This window comes from Falco punctatus, assembly GCF_963210335.1.
Source record: "Falco punctatus genome assembly, chromosome: 3".
Lineage (NCBI taxonomy): Eukaryota > Metazoa > Chordata > Aves > Falconiformes > Falconidae > Falco > Falco punctatus.
In genome coordinates this window covers 119,641,809-119,668,053 of record NC_137582.1, presented here as the reverse complement: position 1 = coordinate 119,668,053, position 26,245 = coordinate 119,641,809, and the positions used below count along the sequence as shown (strand labels likewise).

Here is a 26,245-nt window from a genome sequence, read left to right as displayed (position 1 = left end):
GACGACGGTGGTTAGAGCTGCGGGGGCGATGCCAGGCACCGAGCGGCCGTGCGGAGCGCTGCCGCCGGGGGGCGGGTGGCCGCTGCTCCCGCGAAAGCGCCCGGGCGGGGGCGGGGCCGGGGCCGTCCGTGGGGCCCCGGGTCCCGCCCCGCCCTTGGCGCCGCTCGCCCCGCCCCTCCCGCTCACGTGCGGCGGCGCCGTCAGGTGACTCGGGTCGGCTGACCGGAGGCACCCTACCTCGCTGCCCTCCGCAGCCAATCGGCGCCGCGGAGCCCGGCGCCAGCCAATCCGGGGAGGGCCGCGAGGTGTCGGGTTGGGTTGGCCGCCCAGGGGGAGGCCCCGGGACGGGCCAGGCTCGGGCGGACATGGCGCTGCAGTTCGGCGGGGCGGGCGCGGCGGGCGCGGCTGAGGAGCCGGCGCTGGTGGGGGGGAGCTTCGGGGCCGCGGACTCGTTCCCCAAGGACTTCGGCTACGGGGAGGAGGAGGAGGAGGCGGAGCTGGAGGGAGGCCCGGGACCCGGCGGGCCCGGCGGCGGCGCGGGCGGGCCTGGCGGCGGCGCGGGCGGGGCAGACTCCAAGCCGCGGATCCTGCTGATGGGGCTGCGGCGCAGCGGGAAGTCCTCCATCCAGAAGGTGAGGGGCAGCCGGCGGCTCCCGCCCCCGCCTGCCGCCCTGCCTCTCCGGGCCGAGCTCTTTCTCCTTCCGATGTCGCTGTCTAGGCAGTTCCTGCTCTGGAGCGGGGGGCAGCGGCCGCGTTTCGGGCGGGCCCTTCCCGGAGCGGCCTCCGCCGCCTGCCCTAGGGCGGGGGGTTGCGTAGCGCAGGGCGTGTAGCCTGTGTAGTTCTTCACTTAACGCTCCAAAAATAAAAAGTGAAGGTACTGGTGTGACAGTTGTCGTGAGGCGTTTTCTTACGGATGGGAAGGCGCCGTGCGCGGCCCGGTCTGCGGTGCCAGCACGGTAAGAGGCCCGGTGTGCGGTGTTTCGCTAGTGCCTCCGCTCGGGAGGGGGCTGGAGCTGTTGTTCTGCCTTTGATGCTGTGGAAGAGACTTCTGCTTTCCTACGGGCAGCCTCGGGTTTCCTTTGGTCCGCCAGACCGAACAAGTGAGAGTCGCTGTTCGTTTGAGGAGGAAATAAAACAGTTTCAGTGCCTCAGGGTGGTTGGTAGCTTCATGAAGTCGCTAGAGTTTCCTAATAAAAATAATACAAAACTGACTATTTTCCTTTGCCATGTACCTCAAGGGAAGTGAAGCGCTAAGAATGATCCTTGTTCCTCAGTGCCGGTTTTGTGTTTGTGGTCGCTGTTAGGAAGTTTGGGGGTGATGTTTGTACGGGATGCGTTCCTCGTGAAATGTGGTTCTCAAGCTCTAAACTCAGGGGCCTCAAACCTCCCTCAAGTGAAGTGTGGAATCCTGCAGAGATAACTGGAAAGGGCTTATGCAGAGAAGCCTTTTGTGGACATTGCAGCATAGCAGGTATGAATCTACTTATTTTAGCCACCTTTGCGGGCTACTTGGTAACCCATATGGGTTCCAGACTGTAGTCTGAAGGCTCCTAGATTTTGCTGTAGGCTTGCCTTTCTTAGACAAGGTTTGCAAAAGGTACTGTGTCTGTTAGTGGGAATCTTTTTCCATTGTGCTGTTCTGAAATACGGTGGCAGACTGGGCTGTCATTGCTTTTCAGTATTTCCAGTTATTCCCGGTTATCGATAACGTCTAATCCCACGCCCTGCCCTGTGTGTGCAGGTGCAGTGACTGCACTGAAAGTCTTTAAGTCTTTGCTGACGTGAACGGCGCTCGTCGTACTCTCATTAGAGGTCTTATTGTACTGTCTGCTGTTGGAAAAAGTGAACCCTGAAAGCTAGAGGAAAGCAGTGACTCCAAACTGCAGGTAGATTTTGGTACCAAAGTGACAGCCGCAAGTTGTCACTTTATGGATGTAGCTTTTGGATATTATTTTTTTCCAATGACCAAGGTTGGTAGCATCAGTTTTCTGAGGACCCATTCAAGTAGTTGTACAAGAAAGGAACAGTGCGATGTGTATGCAGTAAGAGGATGTAGAATTTCTCTTTTGCTGATCAGTTGCTGGTCTGGCTTGGGAATTGAAGCTGTGGTTCTGTTACCTAGGAGCTCATTGTGCTGCTGCCTGAGCAAACTGACTGTGGCAATAATCTGAGACATTCTTGGAGTATCAAGAAGTTTCTCTTCAACAACGTCCCTGCTCTTAGATCTGTCTAGTGCAAAAATGGTCATAACCCGACCCGGCCCTTCTGTCTGGGCACTGCTTGTTGTTGATTGCCTTGCCAGAGAGTAGGGGTGTGCACAATAAATGCTGTATTGGGAGAAGTATTGGCTTTGTGGGAATCTAGAAATTTGCATGAAAAACATGAATTTTAAACCATTCCAGCCTTCTACTGAGATCAATGTTAACAGGAGGCTTGTCAGAAAAGAAGAAAATGATGGTACTGGGGAGGAAAACTTTTTATTTTTTTTTATTTCCTTTGGACAATTGGATTTGCCATACTGGTATAACCTGTGAATGTTCAGTAGCAAATTGAGGTTAGAAGATTTTGGGAATGTGACTATCGCTTCAGTTTATAAAACAGTTTTTCTGCAGACTTATGAGTTGTGTAACTGGACTTACTGTACTGTCCTTATGCAATAGGAATTTGGAAAGAGTTCAAACAGAGTACCTCATTTTGGTTTTTTTTTGGGGTGCGTGTGGGTTTTTTTGGGGGGTTTGGGGTTGGCAGGTTTTTTTGGTTGCTGTCACCAGACTTGCTGCTCTGCCTTCATAAGATTAGCATAAATGTATTATTGGGGGAGGAATGTGTGTGTGTGTGTGTTAGAACCTAAAGTAGCCGCTTCTTTGAGGCTGCTGTAAACTTTTCATTTATACTCATTTTTCTTTAAAGATGTTAAATAAATGAATTGGATTGGGGGAGCAGGGAGTCAGAACGAGCTGTGTGTCACGCTTCTGTAGCAAGCTCTAATACTTAGAAATGTCTTAAAGCAAGATGTAACGTGCTGCTGCTAGTAAGTAGTGAATTTCTTTAAGTCTTTGTCACTTGTGTCTTCCTTTTGCTGTACTTACCCTCTTTCTTTGTCACCCCACAGCCACCAAATCTCTCCTCTGGAAAAAAAAAAGCAGTTGCTGCTTCTAAGACCATCTTGTTCATTATAGCAGCTTAAGAAATCCACAGAACTGAAGCAAAGATTCTGGAAAGTGTGAAAATGACAAAACGATTGTATGACTTACTGCTGTTAGAGAGTCCTTTAGAAGTTGCTTTTCATTGTTACCAGTGAAGCAGCTGTTCATTTCCAATTAGTAGATTCTCAAGACCATCTTGCAATACCGTACCTTTTCTCTCTCTCTTTCAGGAACTTCCTTCCATGTGCCCCTGCAAATTCCCTTCTGGACATCGGGGCAATAGAATTAATCTAATACTACCTTAGGATAAAAAGGGGGTTTTTATGACTAGGGGAAAAAAAAAAAAAGAGTTTGAAAACCCATTCAAAGAGTTTGAAAACCCATTCAAAGAGTTTGAAAACCCATTCTGCATTTGGACTTGTAGGTGAAGGTGCCTGTTTTTATGTCCAGAGTGATCCTGTGCTGCAGTGGGGAGATGCTTGCTTATGAAGGCCAAATTGCCTGCTTCGGCTGTACAGACTTCATTGGGACATGCTTGGTGGTGGCTTGGGACAGCTCCCAGGGAAGGGGTCTTCCCTTCAGGTTACTTGCACTGTGAAGGTTCTTAGAATAAGTTCTGGCTCTGCTCGTTGTTTCCCTTCTGAAGCAAAGGATGCAGATATAAAACAGTTATTCATGTTTGCCGACAGTGTCAAAAAAAAGGGAAACTGCACTAGCTTTGTTACTTTCTCAGCAACTTGCAATTCCTGCCTTAGATATTCCTCTTGCAGTTTTTAGGTGTTGCTACAATGTACCCAATAAGGTGTCTTGCTGTGGCAAATTATATTTGATCATAAGCTCTTGTAGTAGGGATGTTGTGGAAGTCATGCCTGTCACTTGGTGTATAGGATTATTGTTTTGTTGTGTGGGAATTTTTGTTTGTATGGATCAGGCCAGTGTTTCAGCTGGAAGTGAAATCCCAAATATGGTTGTTTTCTGATTTGTGAGAAAACACACACACACACACACACAAGCTTCCATGGAGAGTCCATTCAAAGTTCAAGGTAGTGGAAATGAAATACATTGGACAAATTCAGCTCATGGATCTAAGGAAGGGTAACTACTTGAAAATTGGGACAGAAACTGTGAGGTTTTAAGAGAAAAAATAACCACCACCACCCCCCAAGCAAACAAAGAAAGGAGCCATCCAAAAACATGGAAGTGGTTCGGGAATTTAGTATTAGGGGTGCAGCTTAACAGCTGCAGTTCGGAAGTAAACCCAAGTGCCGCTGTAGAGAAGTTACAGAGAAAAGGTTGACATGTCAGGAAATTAAAAAAAAAAAATAATCTTGAAAACTAAAGAGATCGTGGCAGGTCAGATGTGAATGGGAAATTCAGAGGGATTAAAAAAAAAAAGAGTAAAAAAAAAAAAGTGTACTGCTGACAGTGCTTAAGCTGACAGTGACAATTTCTTACAATACAGTAGAAGCAGGAAGTCGCCAGGAACTGTTGAGGACATTGGATGTTGAATGTGTAAAAGGAATGCTTGGGAAAGATAGAAGCTATAGCAAGGCAACTTCGCAGATTCTTAGAATTTTACTAGTTTTGTCTGCCTTGCCTTGATATGCCTAGCCAAAATTGCTTGGCATCAGTGTTAGCTGCATGCTTCTGATCAGATGCTTTTGCAGCCTTTTTTGTTTGCTTCATTGAAGCTGTGTAAAATAAGTAAGAGTGGGGGTAGATGCTAGGGTATAGAAATGGAATTTAATCAAAACTGTCCTGGTTCCCCTATTAGTGTGAAAAAATAGATGGGGAACATCAACCCAAGGAAACATGCTGCTTTGGGAAGATGGCATTGCTTCTCAGAGGCTCATCTGCTTTTAAACTGGATTCGCTGATTCTGTCCTGCTTCCCATGGGAGATGCCGAGTTCCAAAGATGAAACACTGATTTCAGAATGCTTTAAAATTGTGCTGCAAACCCTGAGGAATTTCTAGTCCTTGCAATACAGCCTCTGCGTATCTAGAGCAGCGTTTACTTTTCTATACAAATGCTCTGCTGTTTAAAACCTCATTTATATCCTGACTTCCTCAAATGTTTGCCTTGAGGAACTGATTTTTTTTCCTTGGTCTTGAAAAAATCTAGGCTGACGTGCTACTATGAACCTCACTAAACAATCCATTTACCATGCTGGGTAAATGCTGGAGTTGTTTGTCTTGCAGTTTTTTTGATGGAGACAGTTACACTAGGTCTCTTTAATGGATTACTTTTGTAACTGCGTGAAACATTAAAAAAAATAAAATACCAATACCAAGTGCTATATAGGAAGCTTTTTCTTTTTGCAGTCCTAGCATTCAACCACCTTATGTTTGTTGTAACTTTTGCAATATATATGGTTGGGTTGCTTTAGTGCAGTGTTCTCTGTTGAAACTGTCTGCTTTTGCTACAGGCTGCTTTGCGGGGGGGTTACTTGCTAGTTCTGTTTGTTCAGGGAAGGGCTAAAATCCCAGCAGGGCTTTTGGAGTACTAGCAGTGAGTGTGTTTTTAATCTCTGCAGCTAAACCGTTTATCAAACTAGTTTGAAAGCTTTCATCGTTTCTTTAGGGTACTTGAAAGGAGAGGGTCAGCAAACGTAATTCAGTTGTTAACAGACAGCATGCTACGCAGCTATTTGGTTCTCTAAAACCGGGGTGTTGTTTTTGTACACTTTTATTGTAGTTTAGGAACAGTCTGATTATATTGTGTTGTAACACTTGACAACAGACTAAAAGCAAAGTTTCTTTTCGGAATTTCTAGGACTGGAAGGGAACAGTTCTTAAAAGCTTGCAGTTGCTCAGTTAACACAGTGGCTTTATACCACGTTTGAATTGGCTAATATAGCAGAATTTGAAAGTACTGGATTAGACTTGCAAGGAAGAAAGAATAATTGGGATATCTGTGCCTTTAGGCAGCAGTGTTATTTAGAGTTGTGAAAGTGTTCAACTGTATTTGGTTGCTTGCTTCTGGGGGGAGGGTAAGTTATTTCCTTAGCTGATGCAGAAAGCTGTCTATTTACCAAAGGAAACAATACACTTTAGAATGTATAAACCTATTTTTAAGATTCAAGTGGCAGAACTTCTACCAATCTCTTCTAATAAGACAAAGTGAAGACTGTAATTTGTGTTCTTTTAACAGGTGGTGTTTCACAAAATGTCTCCCAATGAGACTCTGTTCTTGGAAAGTACCAACAAGATCTACAAAGATGATATTTCCAACAGTTCATTTGTGAATTTCCAAATATGGGATTTTCCTGGACAGATGGACTTTTTTGATCCAACATTTGATTATGAGATGATCTTCAGAGGAACAGGTGCTCTAATATATGTTATTGATGCCCAGGTAAATACACATCGCTAAGAATCACAGGGAAGTTTTCTTTTTGCTATGTGTGCAAGAGGACTGATGGAGAAGCTAATAATTTATATATTTACATAAGTTCGTAAAACATCTGTTATGTAGGAAAGGATGCATGGGCAATCTTAAGTTTGGTGTGTGGTTTTTAGTTTTGTGAAATGACTGGAACATACGCTCCCGGTGGAGAGAGTGGAAAGGGGCTGAACTGAACTTTTCTACAGTAATAGCAAGAACCTGCTGTGCTAGATGTTTTGAATTATCCCTGCTGCTGACTGCTATGGAGATCATTTAATAACAGCACTCTTCTGACCTCAGTTTCAAGTACTGGTACTATTTAGTATCTGATAGCTTTTAATCAACCTAGGAATTGCACCGTGGAAGATTATCTGGTTATCAAGATAGGCAGCAGCAATCTCCAAGACTTCCTGCAGTTGAAGTGTAGCCTGCTTTTTTGCTCTGCAGGCTGGTTTTGTGTAGCTGAGCCTTGTATAGTTAATGCAACTTAATTTACATTAACAGAATCTAAGCTACTTGGATTTCTGACACTCCAAGGTATTCTTTTCTCCGTAGTTCTGTTTAGTTGCAGAAGTGAAGTTCTTGCACTGAAATATTTTATCCTTGTGCAGAAAGGAATAGTTACCAGAGATAAAACCTTGTTGTTCATTCCTGCCAAAACTGATTTACAGGATGACTACATGGAAGCTTTAACAAGACTCCACATTACAGTTTCAAAAGCCTACAAGGTCAACCCAGAAATGAACTTTGAAGTTTTTATTCATAAAGTTGATGGTTTGTCGGATGACCATAAAATAGAAACTCAGAGGGATATTCATCAGAGGGCTAATGATGACCTTACGGATGCTGGGCTTGAAAAACTTCACCTGAGGTGAGTTAAAAGATTCTGGCCTGTACACAGACTGTTGGCTTTTAGATGTAATAGTGGCTGGACCAGAGCAAGGCCTTGTTAGTTCCTTAATATTGCACAAACTCTTTGTTATAAAATACACCACTGAATTTATGGTCAAGCCTCAGCTGTTAGACTGACTAAAATAAGGCAGGCTACTGTATCAGATTCCAATCAAGAGATTTATTAATGAACTCACTAGTAATACAAGTGGTTTTTTGCAAACTTGTCATTCAGCATAACAGGCTGAATTTGTACACGTGGCCTGGAGGGGCAGGGGCAGGAGAGGGGAAGCTGGCTGCCTTCTAGTTCTGGCTAGTGCTGACTTTTCAGTGTGAGTGGTTTGAAAAGCTTAGTCTCTTCCTTGGTATTTGGCTTGCTTTTAAGGTGTCTTCTACCAACGCCTTTATAATGAGCTAACTTTTCTCTGGTTTTACTGCTGTTTTGATTCATATGGAGCCTTCAAGTATTACCAGTATCTCTTGGTGTTAACGTGAACAAAGTGGAAGGCCAGGAACTGACCCGAAGATACCTGCTTGAGTGTTTAATGCCTTTGTGATAAGCATTCTCTAGGCTGTGTTGTGAAAGCATGTTCAGATTTTTCTCTCTGTTCTCCTGTCTCCCAGGGACAGGGGAAGTCTGTTTCATGTTTACTCCAGTCACTCAGAAAATTAGGTTCTTGGTGCAGTGGCCAGGTGTATTTTTGATAAAGGCATTCCAGCTAAATCATCGAGCCTAAATGTTAAAAAACATTGCTTTAACATTACTATTACAATTCTGAAATACTCTTGAATCTTTGTTCTGTTTTCTTCCTTTCCCCTCCCTCCGTATCTCAGCTTTTACTTGACCAGTATCTATGACCATTCAATATTTGAAGCCTTCAGTAAAGTGGTACAGAAGCTCATTCCACAGCTGCCAACGCTGGAAAATCTACTAAATATCTTTATATCAGTAAGTGTTAATCTAACAGAACTTTGAGTGAAATACATGGAATGGTAAAGCAAGTCCTTCGGCTAAGGAACACTAGCTCGATCTGCCCGTGGGAGATGCAGGTGGCACTCCTGTTGGTGTCCTCTGCTGGCCCAGTTGTCTGCATTAGCAGCTCTTTACCACAGCTAAATTGTGCTGGTGTGTGTTTGTGTGGGTTTCTTTAAATACTGACCAAGCATAGTTTGGCTAGTTATAACTGTTGATACAGAAGTGTTCTGCCAGCACGATGTACTGATTTGTCTGCTAAGGCACTTAATAAATTATTGTAGTTGTATTGGCAAGAGACTTTTTTTTCTAATGTGAATTTGGCCTTGAACCAAGGCCTTGAACAGGCATGTGCCCTGTGAGACTTTTGCCCTGATTTTTTCGTGTTTGCATTTCTTACAGAATTTGTGACACAGACATTTGCTGCTTTATACTTTAAACGAAATAGTACGTCACTCTAGAGAAAAGGCTGAAGTAGCCTGTCTCATTTAAGTTCAGTCTGTGAGGCTGTTGCAGGCATGTGGACAACGTGAGGGAAACCGGTTGCGACTGAGAGGAGCCGCGTGGGTCAGACGTGTTGCCCCATGCTACTGTATAATGCTTGTTTCCAGTGTTAGTCGAGGACTGTCTGTAATAACCTGGCCCAGTGGATAGAGGACACGTTAATGCTCACCCTTGGTTGGTGCCGTGAGGATATGGATTGTGACCCTCATGCCAAAAGGATGTCCTTGGGGCACTGCCTTGGATGTTCAGGCTAGCTGGGAAGAAGCAATAAGGAATGCTTCTGGTGCATAAACAGAAATTAAGCTTTGCCAGAAATCCATAGTGTTCGCGAGGTGACTTGCTTAAAAGCAGAAGGCTCCTGAACTTGCAATGTGTGTGCACTTTGCCAAAACGCTCAGTTACAAATGGGATGGTACAGTTGGCTCAGTGCTTTTCTGTATCCGTAACTGCCATAATGTGATACTCTTCATGTGGTTGTAAGTTTAGAAGCTGACTTTATTTGCTGTGCATGTTAAACTACATGGCAACTGCCTCACACAGAAACTAAGCTGCCATGATACTACAAGTGTAAAGTTTTATGTGTCAGGATACTACTATGTAGTAAGTAATCTCTGAGCCTGGCCCATCAGGTGGGTGTAAATATGTGGCTCCTCTGGAGTTAATAGAACCACAGAAGAGGAAAACTGCTGCATTTGAGTTCTGAAAGCATATTACTATGTAACCCAAACTATGATCTGGTAAATAATAAACTGCAAAGAATTCTAACCAATCCTCAGTTTTATTTTTTTCAACTAGAAGGTGATGTTGATATGTACTATGGCAACAAGGGTATTGTATTTACGAATTATATGCTCTAAATCTTGATTCATTCTTAAGCCTCTAAATTGATAATGTTTAAACCATTTCCTGCTATTAAGAATGTAAAAGTGTGTGAATTCTACTTGAGATTTTAAAAATTGAGTTATTTCTAAAATTTATCCAAATTCTTTCTCTTTCTGAAGAATTCAGGCATTGAAAAAGCTTTTCTCTTCGATGTAGTCAGCAAAATCTACATTGCAACAGACAGTTCCCCTGTGGACATGCAGTCATATGAGTTGTGCTGTGACATGATTGATGTAGTGATAGATGTTTCCTGTATATATGGGTAAGTGATGAATACTCTTAGGAAAAGAGTCCTTAAATGTTGTAGAATAGGTTGCAAACCATGCAAGTCATGGTGACCTTGTCATCCGGCAAGATGCTATCGATTGGTCTGTAAAGCGCATTGGTTCTGTAACTAATTAGAATGAAGCCAAATGACTTGGCAGCTGGATTGAGCATTTGTACTCTGTTTCCACTCACGGCCTCAGGCAGCCATCTGACATTTGTAAAAGCCAAGTGTTTCATGTGTGGTATGAATGAATACTGCTGTGTCTCACTTGGCATGGTGGGTGCAGGTATTATTATTATGATTTATTATTATACCTGCAAATAATTGGAGTCGATAGCATGGTATAGCTCATAAATGTAACTTGCAGTCACATTGCTTTGAGACTTGCCACTGTCTAAACAATAGCTTTTGCCAGGTCAGCTCAGCTCTTGCTGACTTTCTCTGAGGGATGCACATGGTACTTGTTTCTCACAGTTTATGCCTGAATTATGCTTCACAATGGGTTTTTGAATGGAGAAGCGGTAACTTATTTTAAAACTGTGGTCATAGCCTGGAAAATACAGTGCTGGCAAGAAGTACCGCAATGTTTAGTAGTCTGTCTTCTGATGGGCCAACCCAGGGTTGTGTAACTGTTTGCTTTGGTTTCTTTTCCAGGAGTGAGTGTGTGGAAGTAGCTTGCGATACAGCTCTTGCTTCTACAGTAATTTAACAAACACTACTAACTTGCAGATAGAAAGTAGCATCCTAACCTTCTCTTGTAAATGCAGGCTGCTTTAGCTGCAGACCAGAAAGTGTCCTGCTCCCTGTTGCACTTCCTGCACTGGCCTCGCTAAGGAAGCCTTTGTATTAATTTACCAAAAGTAATTTTGCTGAGGTGTTACTCCATTGATGTTTCTGTCAATAGAGTAACTTGCAGTACGAGTAACTTGCAAATAGGAGGCTTGCATTAGAATCTTCAAACGAATCACTTGATTCCTTACTCTGGCACTGTGAACTCAGTGAGACGCTGAGTAGCAGTGACTCTTTGAAGGTGAGCTGTGCTGTTACTAATGCACTGTACTATCTCCTGTACTACCTCCATTAAGAATGCTCAGCTGTAAGCTGAAAACGGCATCGACTAAACAGCCACAGCTATTAGTCTGATATTGAAGGAATGGATGCTGATAGCTTGCTCTTAACTGCTTGTCTAAGATAGCCAGTATCTAGTGAAGGCCTCTACTCTCTTTCGATCTAGCTTTCCTGAGAAACTTAAGGTGGGATACTGGTCTTTCTGATGTGATAGTATTAAGACCCGCACTGCAGGTTCTTCACTTGCTTACCATTCAGTATGAGTAATGTTCTTCTAACTGCATTTAACAGTTATTTGTCTTGAAGTTACATATGCATGCTTATGAGATTATGTCTTGGGTTAACTCCTTCTTTCTTAGGTTAAAGGAAGATGGCACTGGAAGTGCTTATGATAAAGAATCAATGGCAATTATCAAGCTCAATAACACAACGGTCCTGTACTTAAAGGAAGTAACAAAGTTTTTGGCATTAGTTTGCATTCTTAGAGAAGAGAGTTTTGAGCGCAAAGGTAAGGACTTTGCCCCCAGTGAATGGCTTTTATCTAATGCGTTTTATCAGCTGTGAAATAGTCATATGACTTAAATCAAGGTGACTTGTAAACTAAATTTGTTTCATTTCTTTTGGGAAGAATTTTCTCCTTTCCTAGAGGTAGGTATAAAGAGGTCTTATTTTTATTCTTGTGAATCTTCACTTTAATTGCTGTTCTCCTGCTGAAATTACTTGTGTAGCTAATGAAGCCTATTTCACTACCACCTGCTACAGTGGAATCAGTAGAATGGAGTAATGCTTACTACGTTTTGCTTGACAGCTGTTGCACTGTGAATAGTATTCTCTATCACATGTGGCACTGATGTAATTTTTTTAATGTATGACTGAAGAAAACAACAGTGGTAGGCTAGTGTACAGTATGTGGTAGGAACTTTAGAACTAAGTGTTTAATATGTTGCAGGTCTAACCAACTGCATAGTTGCTTGGACCTGTAGGACATGATGGTATAAATGGTCTTGCGTAAGTTACGGGGTAGAAATGGCAGCATAGGCCCTAATTTGAGTGTTTGATGTAAATGGTGACAGTACTTACCTTGGCATTTTAAAAAGGGAAAAAGCAGATGTGTTCTTTTAATGACTGTACTGTATTTGAACTCAAAAGTTTTTCTCACCATGGGTAGGATATATATCAGTGACATAAAGTGCAAGATAACATTCAAGTGATGGTCATGCTGTAATAGCATGTTTTTTGGGGGTAGAGTCTTGTATTGTCCCCTCACCTGCTATTTAGTTATGAATATACACCTTGCACTCCAAATGAGTACCCTTTTTTTCTCAAAACTGAGACAGTCTAAATGAATACTGGCATCAGTAAAACTTTGTTAAATCCTCTGTATCCAAGTTCATACTAAAATAAGTAACAAAATAGCTGTTGGTTAAATGAAACATTTTATATCGATTTTGAAGCTCTGTTTATTACTGAAGTGTGCCAAGCTGAGCACAGTTTTTCCTCTCCCCTCCCCCTCCCTCTTGACAGGTCTGATAGACTACAATTTTCATTGCTTCCGCAAAGCCATTCATGAAGTCTTTGAAGTAGGTGTTGCCTCCCACAGAATCTGCAACCATCAATCAAGCGCCTCAAATATGAAAGCAGTGACTCACAATGGCACGCCTAGGAATGCAGTCTAGAGGAGAACTAAAGACGTTGGATAGACTTGTCAGCTCTTCACTCCGAAGCTTTGTGGAACAAGAGAAGAGTAGTCTGAAAGCCTGAAGTATGTTTCACAGGAGAAGAGTGGCGCTAACTGTGGAACAAGCAGCTTGTAACTCATGTTGGACAACTGAAACTACTGTAAAAATACTTCGAGGCCAGTGGAGTTAGAAATGCCAGTTTGAAACCAGCCCTATTGCTAGTGCAGTGGTTTTTCAGTTTGGAGTCCTATTCTCAGTCTGTCTCTGACCGATTGCCCAGTCAAAACTTAAAGTGATTGAGTTGAGTTTTGGGTGAAACACTGAATAGTCACTTGCTCAACCTTTTTTTTTTTTTTTTTTTTTTTTATTAATCTGTAGGATGTCTACTTTTGCTTAAGTTTACCCTTTTGTAATTAAAAAAAAAAAAGGTGGTGTCATTATTTAGGCTTGTGAAACTCAGTCTTTTTGTTTGGTGAGGCTGGTCTCACAGATCATTCCATAAAGTAGTTCTTGCTCTCGCCAGCGTGCTCAGAGTATTCTCATGAATTTTGTACTTGTTAAGTGGATGCAAGGTAGAGCTCTGTTCTAGTGATTCTGTATTTGTTTGGAGAGCTGACCTGAAGCTTCATTTTAAGAAATTGTGATACTTTGCTTTCAGACCACACTTCTTGGTTATGCCCCCTTTGATGGAAGGGAAGTATTAAAACCAGAAATGAACTACCTGCTCTCTTCTGCAAAAACATGGATGTCACAAATCTGTGTGGTTGATCCTATTCACAAAACAACTTCATGGCTAACTAAACTGAAATGTCTGCCATCTGTTGCAATAAAGCAACCACTTTCAGCTATTCCCAAGAGAAGAAATGCCAAAGTTACTGACTTATGGTAGATCTCTCTGCCCTCTGACTGATAATCACAACTCCTAGGAAAATGTTTGAGGGTGTTATCCTTGCACAGCAGTTAAAAATCAGTGTGTCACAACCTACTAATAATGTTGGACATTGAAAGTGCGTTGATTCTGTACTGTGGCAAACACCTTCCTGTTTGTCGCCATGCAATCTGAAGAGAACATTGTTTTTTCTGATTTTGTGGATGCTGGCTTTCATACTATGGGAAGTATAGCTGAATTCTTTTAACCTAATTTCTTGGTGTTGGTATTATTACTGCAGATGTCGTACTGTACGTCAGCCTTGCTATGCAGTAGGCTCAGCTACTGGCCTGTAAAGATCTTGGCTCTTTTTACCTGTCCCTATGTGTGTATAGGTGTTGCGAAGCCACTGGACCAACTGACTATACAAGTGCCACTATAAAAGTTTCTGCAAGAAGATCTGTAACTGTAAGCGATCTCTGCAACCGATGTATTTATGTGGTCAGAAATAACCACAGGATTGCTTCTGCGCTTATAGAATGGATTTTCATTGAACTATGTAAAAATATACATGCATTAACATTAGGGTGTATGCACATATTGTGTAAATGTTTCTCCTTTGTTTTAAAGATGTTGTATGTTACTAAATATATAAAGGATCTGCTCCAGAAGTTACCACAGTCAGCAGCAGACTTGGGAATTCAAGTGGTCTAGTTCAGTTCTCTTAACAGCAGTTACAGCTCTGAACCTAGGCTGAGCTCCTTTTTGGTCGTGGAACTGCAGGGGTTTTTAAGGAAGTGCTGGAGGCTTGTAAGGTCGGGGTTTGTAACTTGCAAACTCTGTCGCAGTGTCCTAGTACTCATGGGGAGAGGAGAAGTAATTGGCAAGATCACAGGAAGGAAGAAATCATTCCCACTTATGCAGTGAGTTTTCCATGTTCTAAGTACATGTGTATGTTCCTCCTCTCTTTCTCTTCACTCCCTACATGATTTTGTGCTAATAAAATGAAAAAAGGTCAAACTAACAGTATTGTTTCTGTTGGGGGGTGAGGTGCTTCAACAAAAGTCTATAAAGGCCTATATGGTTAAGCAAGTTTTAATAAGCCTTGCGATGTTCGCAGTATTTTTAAAAAAGTTAAATACCACCTCCCCCTGTGAGGCTTTAAAAATTTTAGTCAGCCTTAGCTTTCCTCTGAATTAAAAACTGACTCCAAACTGAATACTCAGTTTTCAGAAGATGTCTCTAGACTTTAAAGGCATATAAATGATGAAGTGACTTGTTCACCTTTTGATCAATGGTGAGCCTTAGGCTGTGTTCCGGAATTCTGCCTTCTGGTGTGGGTGTTGTGGTTTGGGGGTTTTTTGGGTGGTTGGTTTGGTTTTTTTTTTAGTTATTTTTGTCAGCATTACCTTACTCGTGAACGGTTGCATTTACCTAAGGTTCATGGTAGCATCTTAAAACAGAAATACTGATCATTTTCACTACTACCTGAATGATATTAGCTTTAAAAGTTAAATTTGTCTCTAGGAAGGAGAATGGTATTTCTTTAATTTACTAGAACTAGTCATAACCTTCCTTAAATTGATTAATGCAAATCAGATGCTGCTCTTCGAGTTGTGTTACTTAACCTCTCGCTGCTTTAACGAGGCAGTTTTTCGTTTCTGCTGAAATCTTGAAGGCTGCCAGGGAGAGAGGGGGAAGGGCAGTCATAAGGCTTTAGCTTCTCCATCGCGCAGGGGCCCGACCCCTGGTGCTGAGCCGGGGCAGGGGGAGATGCTGGTTAGGGGTGAGGGAGGGCAGCGCCGTGGTCTCAAGGAAAGGACTGAAAGTGTAAAGGGGACCATCGGCTCGTGCGTCCCCCGCCCCGCCGCGGTACAGCTGCCCCGCCGGCTTTGTGCGGGCGGCTGCGGGCTTGTGCTCCCGCGGAGAGCAGGGGTGCGGGGGCAGCGGCAGGAGCGAGCCCCCCGCGGGAGGGTACGGCGGCCCCTGGGAGGGCACCTTGCGGGGCGGCGGGGGCGGCACCGCGGGACGGCCGGGCAGCGGGGCAGGGCCACGCCAGCCGGTGCCGGCGCTGCCCGCCGGGGCGAACGCCGGCCGCCGTGCCGGGCCCTCCCCGGTCACGGGGGCTGAGCCGCTCCGGACCGAACGGAGCACCGGGGCCGCGGGGACCCGCTCGGCACATCCCCCGCCCCGGCCGAGCCGCGTCTTCCCCCGCGATGCCCGCCCCGGCCGGCAGGAGGCGCCCAGGTGCCGCTCGGCCCGCCCGCGGTGCCCTGCGCGCCGGGCTCGCCTGAGGGGCCGCGGGCTGCCGGGGCCGCTGCCCGCCGGTCCTGCGGGTGGGCGCTGGGGCGGCCGGGGAGCCGCCCGCCCGGTCTGGTAGCGCGGGCCGTGAGGGGCTGCGGGAGCTGCCCGGGGCTTGTGCGTCTGTGCGCGGCCCTTCCTCGGTCACGATCGCTGCGGTGTCCCCTGTAGCGCGGCGCAGCGAGGGGCTTTGCTGCTGGGCGCCTGCTGGCGGTAGGTGGCGCTCTGGTCGCGTCGCCGGAAGGGGACGTTAAAGGCCGCTCCCGTCCCCAAAACCGCCCCCGCCGCGGCAGGTCTGGCGCGGGGGAACGGGAGGCGGCGGGTTCGAGTCTCCCCTTGAGCACCGAGTGCGGGCGGAGCGGCCGCGCGTCGTGCCCCGGTTAAACTTTTCAGTTTTGTCTCCCACGTAAAGTTGTGGTTTTGTTTTTTTTTCGCGCTTCACGTCTCCACCGACTCCCGGGCGGCGCGTACGGCCGCCCCCAGCCCCTCTCCTCACCCCGCTGGGCCCTGAGCCGGGGGCGGCCGGAGGGGCAGGGGCCCTTCCCAAGGGATTTCTGAGAGGGGTCCCGGACGTGCCTTTTCGGGAGGCTGGAGCGTTTTTGGAGTCAACTTTCCCTCGGTAAAATTCTGTTACGTTGTCTGGATGAGCCGGGTTTTGTCCTCTTGTCAGTTCATACCAGCGTAAACGTTGGGTTTTTTTGCCCGGGATCTATCAGGTTAGGATTTTTTGCTTTGTGTTATGAGCAGCGTATTTTTCTGTGTCTAGAACTGTTGGTTGGTTTTTTTTTTTTTTTCATTTTTGCAACTACATGTTTGCCTTTTTAACGTCCACATTTTTCGTGACAGTGGCTGATGCCACGGTGAGGGTGGGCGACACCAAGCCGCACCTGGGCAGTTCAGGTTAGATCCTACAAAAAAAAAAAGTCTTCGCTGAGGAGATCCCTTATCTTCTAGAGGTGAGATCACATCCCTCCTTTGTTTCTGTCTCGTCCAGGTTTCTTCTCGTGCTCCCTCAAAGTTACTTACCCCTTTGCCGCAGGGCCACAGCTGCGGGTGGTCGGAGCAAGGCCACAGCTGCGCATTGCCAATGTCACAGCCCTCGGCTGCCGTTCCCTGCAGAGGTGATGTGGTACTTGGAACAGGTTACCCAGAGACTTCCAGGTCTCCATCCTCAGGTGTTTTGAAGCATTGTCTAGGAAAAGCTTGGGCTGACCCGACCTAGTGGTGGTGGCAGCTTTGCGAGGCTGCTTGGGCGTGATGGTGTTCAGGGGTTGCTTATATCCCACAGCTCTGTGGTGCTGCCGAGTATTTCCAGCTCTGCTGGCTGAAGAGTGTAAGGAACAGATGAAACCTTTTCTAATTTGCAGTGTGTATGTGGTTCAAAATACAGTAGCGCTGAAGGGGGATTGGTGGTAGGGCCACTAGGCATGGGTGTGCGGTCTGCAGTGTGCAGTGCATTTAAAAATAGTGAGAAAAATGCTTTTTTTCCTCTCTGTGAGTGGTTTGGTGTTATTCCCTGAGGGTGTGTGAGGTGAGTTAGCAAATGCTCAAGTACTATTACGAATCAAGCTTCACTCATTGGTGTAAACATTGCACAGGACCAAGCAGTAAAGACAAAATAAAACGTCTGTCTCTGTTTTAACTGACTGCAGTTTTAACAGACAGATCATCTAAGTTTAGTGGGAACCAAGTGAATCTGCTGAGCTTTTCTGAACACATGGCTCTACTAGCTGTGCTTCTGTCTGGATTTAAGACTTACTTGTCCTCCACTGTTCCTGAGCTTCAAAGCTGTATGGTGCTGCCCAGTTTGGTTTTAATGTGTGAACAGGTATCCCTTGAGAACGAGAAGGAAAGAAATACCAGTGTCTTTATTTTTAATTAACCCTAAATTATCCCTAGCTTGTTTTCTGTGTATGCTCTGATATCCCTGTGAAGGTGATGCTAGTGGGCATTGGTGTGTCTCCAGGTGCACTGCTTTATTAATGGCACCATTATAAAAATACAGACCTTGTAAAACTAGGAGGGAGAGCCGTATCACAGAGAAGGTTACACAGTTTTGGTATGATTTTATTTAAATTTGTAAGTTCTTCCCAATTTTAGTCAGGAAGTAGATTGGTTTTTGAGTATAAGAGTTTGTTTTTTCTAATACAAGCATTTTTGTGGTTCTAAATAGAAGTCAGAGCTGCTACTTAGCAGTTTGGGTATTATCCTCCTTTGCAGTCTGCTCTGATACTTGTTTTGAAAGCTATAATTCTTCTGGGCATAAGCGGCTACAGTTTGGTTTCTGTGATTCACCTTCCAGATGGTTGTGTTTGAGGTGAAATATTAGTTAAGGAATTTATAACAATATATTCAGCATGAAAAGAAATGTTACTGAAACAGCAAATAACTTGATATGCTTTTTAAAAATTCAAGTTTCATTATTTCACAGAGGAATAGATCAATATTCCATCATTTAACAGTTGAGTTTAAAAACCTGCTGTGAAGTGAAGCAGTATATCTTATATTGGATGTAAGCTACTTTTATGTTAATTCCCTGGTTTTGTGTCACTTAGGGGCAAATAAGCCTTTCAGCTCCAGTCGTGACGCGTTATGTCATTATGCTGGGCACTTACTGTACCTCCACAGCTATGCAATTTGTGTACAATAGAAAGCATGACGGTGTTTTTAGCTACTTTGTTATACTACTGATTTCTTGGTTTCTTAAAAAAAATACCTTTTATAGCTTCAAGCAGAGTTGTCATAGTTTGAGTCTATAACATTGATTGAAAACCATTCCAGGCAGGACCCACGGTATTTTAGATATATAAATAAAAGTACTACCATTTTATTTTTCATTGTGGCTGTAACAGCATTGATCCCAGAAAGAAAATGTGAGCTGTATCCAGTTAAAAAAAAAATCAAAACAAACCAAACACCCAGAAACCAAAAAACCCTCAACTAAACCCCTAAATATTTAGTGATAATATAAATCCCCAAGCATCTCCTTCACTTTAATGAACAAATATCCACAACACTTCAGTCCTTTGCATGGCATGAATATTGGCTGTTTACTGGGCTAAAGATTTTTGTGCATCATTTGGAAAATGCTTTCCTCTGGGTATTCTTGAGTGCATACCATCATGGCTTGTTCACAGGTGTAAGTACGAGGGGAGGACTTCCATGTGCCATGAGAGCATTCCAAACTGCGGCTGGATTGGGATTACTTCTGCAGTTACTGAATTACTTGTGCAGCCTTTTGAAGACAAATGAAAAATAACTAGAGTGTTAACTGAGTACAGCTGAGGATCTTCACCTGCCCCTCCTCCCCACTCCCACTGTAAAGGTTCCATATAATGGAGGAAAAAACAGACGATATTTCAGATTCTCTTCCTCCCTGTTTATCTGGTGCCTGTTTCTTCACTGCACAGAAGGTATTGAGCACTCACTGTTTGACACTGCTAGCCATGCCCTTTAAATTACATTTCTATTTATAGAACTTGCCACTGAAATAATAGACCATTTTATATTTGATAATTAATGCTGACAATTTCCCAGTATTAGGTGACAAATAGATTGCTCATTATTCCCAGTCTCTGTGCATACACAGAATGTGATCTTTTTGAATGACTGGGTAACATGCTAAACAGTGCAAACCCATTACCAAGTAGGATACTTCATGTCAACTAGGAAAAGTAGCGTAGTCACTAGCTCATGCCACAGCAGCTTTTCTCGGTAATTGTGCTCAGTGTAAGTACAGAAAGATTTAGCTTTAAAATAATTTGCTTGTCAGCATCAGAGCCTGGTTGCTGTTTTACAGTTCCTAGTTGTGTATCATTTCTAAATCAAGTCTAAGAGGTATCGTGAAAACGTGTTCATGTGAGCTCTGGGATGAGAAATTTGATTTGAGTAAGTTGGAAACAGACTCTTTAAACCAAACCTTTGTTCTGTGTTGTAGGTGAAAACAAAACCAAAATACAATAAAATAGAAAATGCAACGCTGGGTACAAAACATGCCCGATAGTCAAGAAAGGTCCTTACGTGGGCTTACATTCGATACCAAGTGCACAGAGGTGTGGTTTGTTACCCTGCTGTCGCCCAAGGGGACGGCTGGCACGACTTTCCCTGTGCCCTGCCTTTCAACTGACACAACTCAGGCAGGTTTTTTTCCTCCTGCTCTTTCAAACATCAGTGTCTTCAAAAGTTCTATCTTGGATTATAATAATAGCACCTACTGAATGTGACTATATTTTCTGTCTTTTGTTGTTGTTTTGTTGCCATTTACTTAGCTAAGACATTTTTACAGTATAACCACAAATCATATAGAAAGTACATTCACAGCTCGTATTAATAGTTTGGTGCAAGCTAAGCCAGACCAAATCCATGAAGGTGTCTTGTAGTTTGTTACAGAGCAAACAGGCTGAGGGCTGATGAAACCTCCCAAAAACTGGCTGGTGCTTTCGCTCTTTTGCTGGCGGTGAAGCTATGGTGGTCGGTCATGTTCCTCGGATTACTGAGGCTGCAGTCAGCGAGTGCTGTTTAGTTGCTACAAAATAAGGCTTGCTAATTATGTTTATAAACAATTGATTTGTCTTTGGTAGAAGGGAGCATAACCACATTTGCTAGCTTCCTGGGCTGGATGGACGACCAAAGATTGTTCTCACTCCCGTCTTCCTTTATGTCTTTAATAAAATGTGTGTTACATTAAAAGATTTTTTCCTTTAGATAATGTCACTTTTTTCAGCCATCAGCTAGATGACTGAGAACTAACTATCCTGATCTACCTCTCAGACACCTGGTGAGGCAGGTGAAGAAAAGTAGTTGGGGACCATTGAGAAGGAAAAGGACCAATTAAGATAAATCTGTTTTTAAACAGGAGGTTAGAAAAATGCTGGAGGCTACAGGTGAGGCATTTGAAGAGTGGACTGTTCGCAAGATCCTGACCAAAGAATTTGCATTGTAACTTTTCTGGAAACTGTTTTCTTTTCACGGTACAATAGATGGTATTCTAAAGGCAGGAACAGAGTTCAGCTTCAGGAGAGAAACTTTTTTTTTTTTTTTATTACCTAGACCTAGAACTCATGCAGCCTATTTAATAAGCTTTTCATATGTATTTCTAGCAACCACAAATATCTACAATTACACACTTTGCTTTCACAATGGAATTGTCTGAAGGTGAATTAACTCTTCTTCTGAAGTTTGTTGCAATCCGAAGGTAGGACTTTCTTTGATTAGAAAGTGGCAAATGTGTAAATGAGGCAGCTGTTGATTCTTTAATGTTCTTTTTTCTTTCCTGCCTTGAGAGGAGAAGCTATTCTGGTCTGTCTGCATCTTGATTCTGACTTGGATTTTCACAATAGAGATTTTATTGTTGATGATGTGCCCCTCCCCCCAATGTCTTTCAGGCTGCTAACTGCTTATTCTTTATCTGAAATCTGTAAGAGAAAAGCAAAGAGGAAATATTTGCATTTATAAGCCTATATAATTGTGTTTTGAGAGACTGATAATTTTGATTACTATTGAAAGCAAGGAAAAATCTCACTTGCCCATAAGCATATTCACTCTTCAGAAATTCTGTGAGCTCTGTGTGTCACCCTTCCAGTGCCTGGTGTCTCTGAGGGAGCTGTTGTCACCTGGCAGGTACCCACGGGCTGGAACCCAGGCACAGAAGGTGCTCCTGGGCTGACGGAGCCCAGTTCTGGCAGGGCTGTATGAGTCTGTACGAGTACAAAAGCGTTGGGTCAGTTTTCTCACCCCATAAAGCAGGGAGCAGAACTCTTGCGATGTCGTTCACGTGGCTGCCAGGGCAGGATGAGAAGCACAAGACAATTCCAACCTGGCACCTTCTCCAGGGTGTTGCAGATTATCTTAAATTTTTACGGAATCTTTCTATATTTTGTGTTCGTGAAACAGTTTGCTATAGGACCATCTTGAATTTAAGGAGTTAACCTCCCTGTTAGAATTATGTTAGCGCTTGTTAACCACCCACGTATGAGTTGCTGTGGTGCTTGTTGTCGGAGACTGTGCTACCCGAAGCCCCTGTGCCACAGCCCATACTGACCCTACTCCCTAGACCATCACCAGCTCACCTGGGTTCTGGGTGCAGGGCGAGTCACCGGACAGCTTGGCCAGGCCGATATCCAGCCGTCCAGCCTGGCAACAAGACTCACTTTTAAGGTGTCCTGAAGTGAACCACCTTCACCATAACACCGAAACCCAGACCCACAGGTCGAGACGACCCTTGCCCAGGTGAAGACCCTTCCCCTGTGCAAGTGTAGCAATGGAAGAGGATGGCACAGCAGATACTATAATGATATGCAAATTACTAACAGAGTGTGGAATCAAACTCTACACCTCGAGGAGAGTTACAAAGCAGGTGTGTTCACTGCGGCGCCGGGTGCAAGGGGGGACGCTCCTCCGGACTTGCACAGCGCTCCAACCAGCAGCCGGGTGTTTATGGTACAAGTCACACACACACATCAGGTTTCCGAGCATCCAGGATCTCCTCCCCCCGCCGCCCCTTCCAGATTTCCTTTTCACCTTCGTGGGCAGGTACCTGAAGTTCCCGTTTTTCTCGGCGTACGTTACCCATCTTCATTTAGTTTCTGTTACCTACTGGAGTTCTTTAGACATCGGCCGTTCTCTAACTGCGGTTCCAGTGTGTAACACCCGCTGGCTGGCGGAGCCCCCCCCCCCTTTGTGCCCCCTCTACACATGCCCAGCCCAGCCGTGCCCGCGGGGCTGGGTTTAATCTATACGCGGCCGTGCGAGTCGGAGGTCGCTGATCTCCTGCTACCACAATTACTTTACCCTGGTTTGGTTTCGTGTAGCGGTTGGCGCGTCCTGGTCCGAAGGCTCCTTATTCACGTTCTCGTTGAGCTCATCCACATCAGTTTAACCGCCCCTTCCCCAATGCCCAGTGCTGAGCTCCCCCCTTCGCTCCCTCCCGGTGCTGATGTCTCCGTTACCTGCGCAGCTCCCGCCCGCAGCAGAGCTGGGGGGTTTCACCGTGTCAGTTCAGAGCCACCTTCTGAGCCGTTGCAGTCCCTCAGGTGTTGAAACCTCATCTGAAGATCAGCCAGGTGCTAGGCCAGACAGTTTTTGACCTGGAAGGTGATCAGATTTGTAGTCTTGTCTTCTCCCCCATCGCCCCTCACCCTGTCTTGGTCTTGTTTCTTTGTTGGTTGGTTGTGTTGGTTTTTTTTAATGTAACCTGGATGGTATTTGATACAAATGCTGATGTGAATGGTTTTTGGAAAGCGACCAATTTTGAATGACAGTGTAAAGAATGGCAGTGTTGAACAGAAATGTTACCTTTGTGCGGGATGATCGAAATGTTAAACAGACAATAAACTTAAGAAAGTGTCTTGGTCTGAACTTGTAATTTCAGTTGATGGTGCATGAATTTTTAAATACTATTGTCATACTGATGAGAGATTAAGAAAACCAACCAACCGAAAACCGAACGAACAAACAAAAAAACCCCACCCAAAACCAAACCTCAAAGAACGGAAGACCACCTAAAATAGTCCTGTTTAAAATGAAAGAATTTATTTGAACAAAATAATAATGGGCAACATCTATCTTCCTCTTATCATCCAAGTACAAGGTATACCTTTTACCAGACTGTCTGCTGAAGGCACGATTCTGTAGCAACCTTCCATTAGCTGATAGATCAAAAACCTACCTTTTATGGTTCCTGAGGGAGTTTAACTTCTTCCCATTAAAAATGAATAATAAAATTTCAAGCTTTCATCATAATGGGGTTAGGAGGAGGTGTTTTGCTTTTTATAGCTATATCAATGATCGAAAAGCTGGTTGAAACCATTGCAAAACTAGGGAAGAGGTCACCATTAGAAGACCAGTGTAAAGAATCTTTTTAAGAACACTTTTGGATTTAATTCAAAGATTATTTCTTGCTGGTGTTCCACACTTCATGTCAGATATGAAACAAAGGGAAAGTGTGAAATGTCTCGGGCTTATCCAGAAATGTAGGGGATGAGGTACTTCAGTGTGAATGGCCTTCCGTAGACTTTTTCCTTAATCAGTATGTAGGGGAATGAAATGTGCCTCCACACCCCATGCACCCCCCCCGATTCTTGAGTGACGACTCAAGACCTTTACTCCGTATGGAAATGGCAGGAGATGGGAGAGAGTTTTGTATGCATTTGTCCCTGTACAATGAAAAGTATGCCAGGTACCCATGACAGGCTTAAGAGACAGCCTGCAGTGGTCATGGTGGGCTCGATGAATTAAGAACCATTACCTCTCTGGTAGTGTAGAAAATAAGACCAACAAAAAGGAAATTGGTTGAGCGGGAGAAAAAAGCATTGCTGATGAGTTGTTTCACCCCACAATCTTCCCTCTTCCCAACCTGAATCAAAACTCTAGAAATATTTTTCTCTGTACTTTCTTCAGATGATAATCCGGCACATTTTTCTTAATCGATAACATCTGTTCCGGAGCAGCCACGCCAATAGAACTGCGTTAAGCTTTCCCACTGCCAGGAACTGATCTGAGTAAATGGTAGGAGTTATCTTCAATCCTTTCCCACTGGGCTGGAATCCCCAAATGCATCCAATTCTGTGATGCGCCAATAAGTACTTAGAAGCATCTCTTGGAGCTCTTGCTTCTATGACTTACTGTGAAAGTTTACAGCTCGGAGTTCTGGACTGCCGTGGGCGTTGTGGCCATAGCTGCTGGTTTGCGGCACCGTAGGAAGGAAGCTCGCTGCCAGTTTAACTGCCTTTTTGTGCCGTGTTTTGTTCTGCACCAGAGCCTGTCACCCTGTGAGAAGGAAATTAGGAGTACCAAAATGTTGTTAATAAGGTAGAACTGATGTCTTTATCCTTAATTATGGATAATTTTAATTTCGTAGATGTCTATGCCTTATAGTGAAAAACACGTTGCTTTTATAAAAATACATGCTCTCTGCATAAATTATCATCCTAAAAGGAGAAAACTGTCACTTTTGGGGTTTGGGGTTATTGATTAAGTGAATTACATTGAATAGCAAGTAAAAATAAACTCCCAGGTGTGTAGCAGTGATGCGGATCCTTTTCAGTTAGGGACACATCTTTGTGGCCGGGGTTTTTTCCAGCTTACAGGGAGTTGGGTGCTCCACTGACCTAAAGATAATTTATTTTTCTTGCCCTCTAGATGGCTGTCTTGTTCTCTTCTAAAGAATCCGTTACACAGAGTCTAGTAGCGCTGTAAGGGAGAAAGTTTATTTAAATAGCCACCGACCGTTTTTACATGTTTGTCTATTTGCAGTGTACTTAGGCGTTTATGAGCAAAAACGTTGATATGTGACTATTTCATTGAAAACTTGCTGCGAGCAACTGTGAGACAACACGTCTTCTGCTACTGGGCAGGGCGAGAATACATAGTAACTTGTTTCAGAGAACTGAAAATATTTCCTAATACATTTTTCATTATATCAAAAAAACTGGTAATTTATCATGGGAAGAAAAATTCCCTCATGGTTCTAACAGGCACAGCTGTAGTAGTATTTTTCCATCTACTTAATTCTATAGAAATTTTGCTTAATTAATTTATCTTAGAAACTTCTTTAAGTCTTTTGATCATAGCCAGAAGTGTGTGCAGAGTATAATAAAGACACTGAAGGAATGTTCTTGCAATATTTCTAATACATTAGAATACAGGACATACAAGAAGGATTTTTGAGCGTGTTTTTTTTTTTTTCTGGGATTTTTTTCTGGTTTTGTGTCTCCACCTCCCCCCACCCCCCCCCCCCCACTCCCCCCCCCAAATAAAAATCTGGCTTCATCTTGCGAATTTGTATGCATATGAACTAAGTCTTCAGAAGTAACTTACGTAGGGGATTGTCTTTAAATGACCATTATCAATTAATTTTTAAGATGAATAGGTGTTTCACACACTTTACATGAAGGAAAGCCAGCAATACAAAAATCTGTTTATTTTGTAAGCATTTTTTTAAAAAAATAAAACAACCCATCAGAGGAAACTCCTGAAAACTCTCAAATGAAGCAGTGATCATATGTCTATGTCTGTTTTGCTTAGTTTAATAATTTCTAAAACGTAAGATTTGCTTTATGGATAATAATGGATGCTCATGACTCTTTGCGTGGGAAGTCAGCATTTGGTTTATTCGCGTTTATAGGACAATATACATAGTTGAGTGCCATGCCACACTCATTGCTCAAATTTGATTTATTGGATAATTGTAAATTTATGTAATTTGGAAGAGTTGTGATTGGTTTGGGTTTTTGCATATGCGTTTTGAAGAGTGCGCTGAGGCTCTGTTGCAGTTACATGT

The 26,245-nt window shown here is 43.8% G+C and overlaps 1 protein-coding gene across 1 annotated transcript; it reads left to right on the top strand.

Annotated features, from left to right (window-relative positions):
• Positions 1-317: 317 nt before the first annotated feature.
• Positions 318-25,699, top strand: RRAGC (Ras related GTP binding C). Its single transcript, XM_080380700.1, has 7 exons — positions 318-632; positions 6,299-6,502; positions 7,204-7,403; positions 8,258-8,372; positions 9,902-10,044; positions 11,478-11,626; positions 12,643-25,699. The coding sequence occupies exons 1-7, from the start codon at positions 366-368 to the stop codon at positions 12,792-12,794; spliced, it is 1,230 nt and encodes a 409-aa protein (XP_080236826.1). The 5' UTR covers positions 318-365; the 3' UTR covers positions 12,795-25,699.
• The last annotated feature ends 546 nt before the right edge of the window (positions 25,700-26,245 follow it).

Coding starts and splice junctions, on each gene's coding strand:
- RRAGC (XM_080380700.1), top strand. CDS start 366: ATGGCGCTGCAGTTCGGCGGGGCGGGCGCGGCGGGCGCGGCTGAGGAG. Junction 6,503..7,203: donor TATATGTTATTGATGCCCAG/GTAAATACACAT, acceptor ACTGATTTACAG/GATGACTACATGGAAGCTTT. Junction 8,373..9,901: donor TACTAAATATCTTTATATCA/GTAAGTGTTAAT, acceptor CTCTTTCTGAAG/AATTCAGGCATTGAAAAAGC.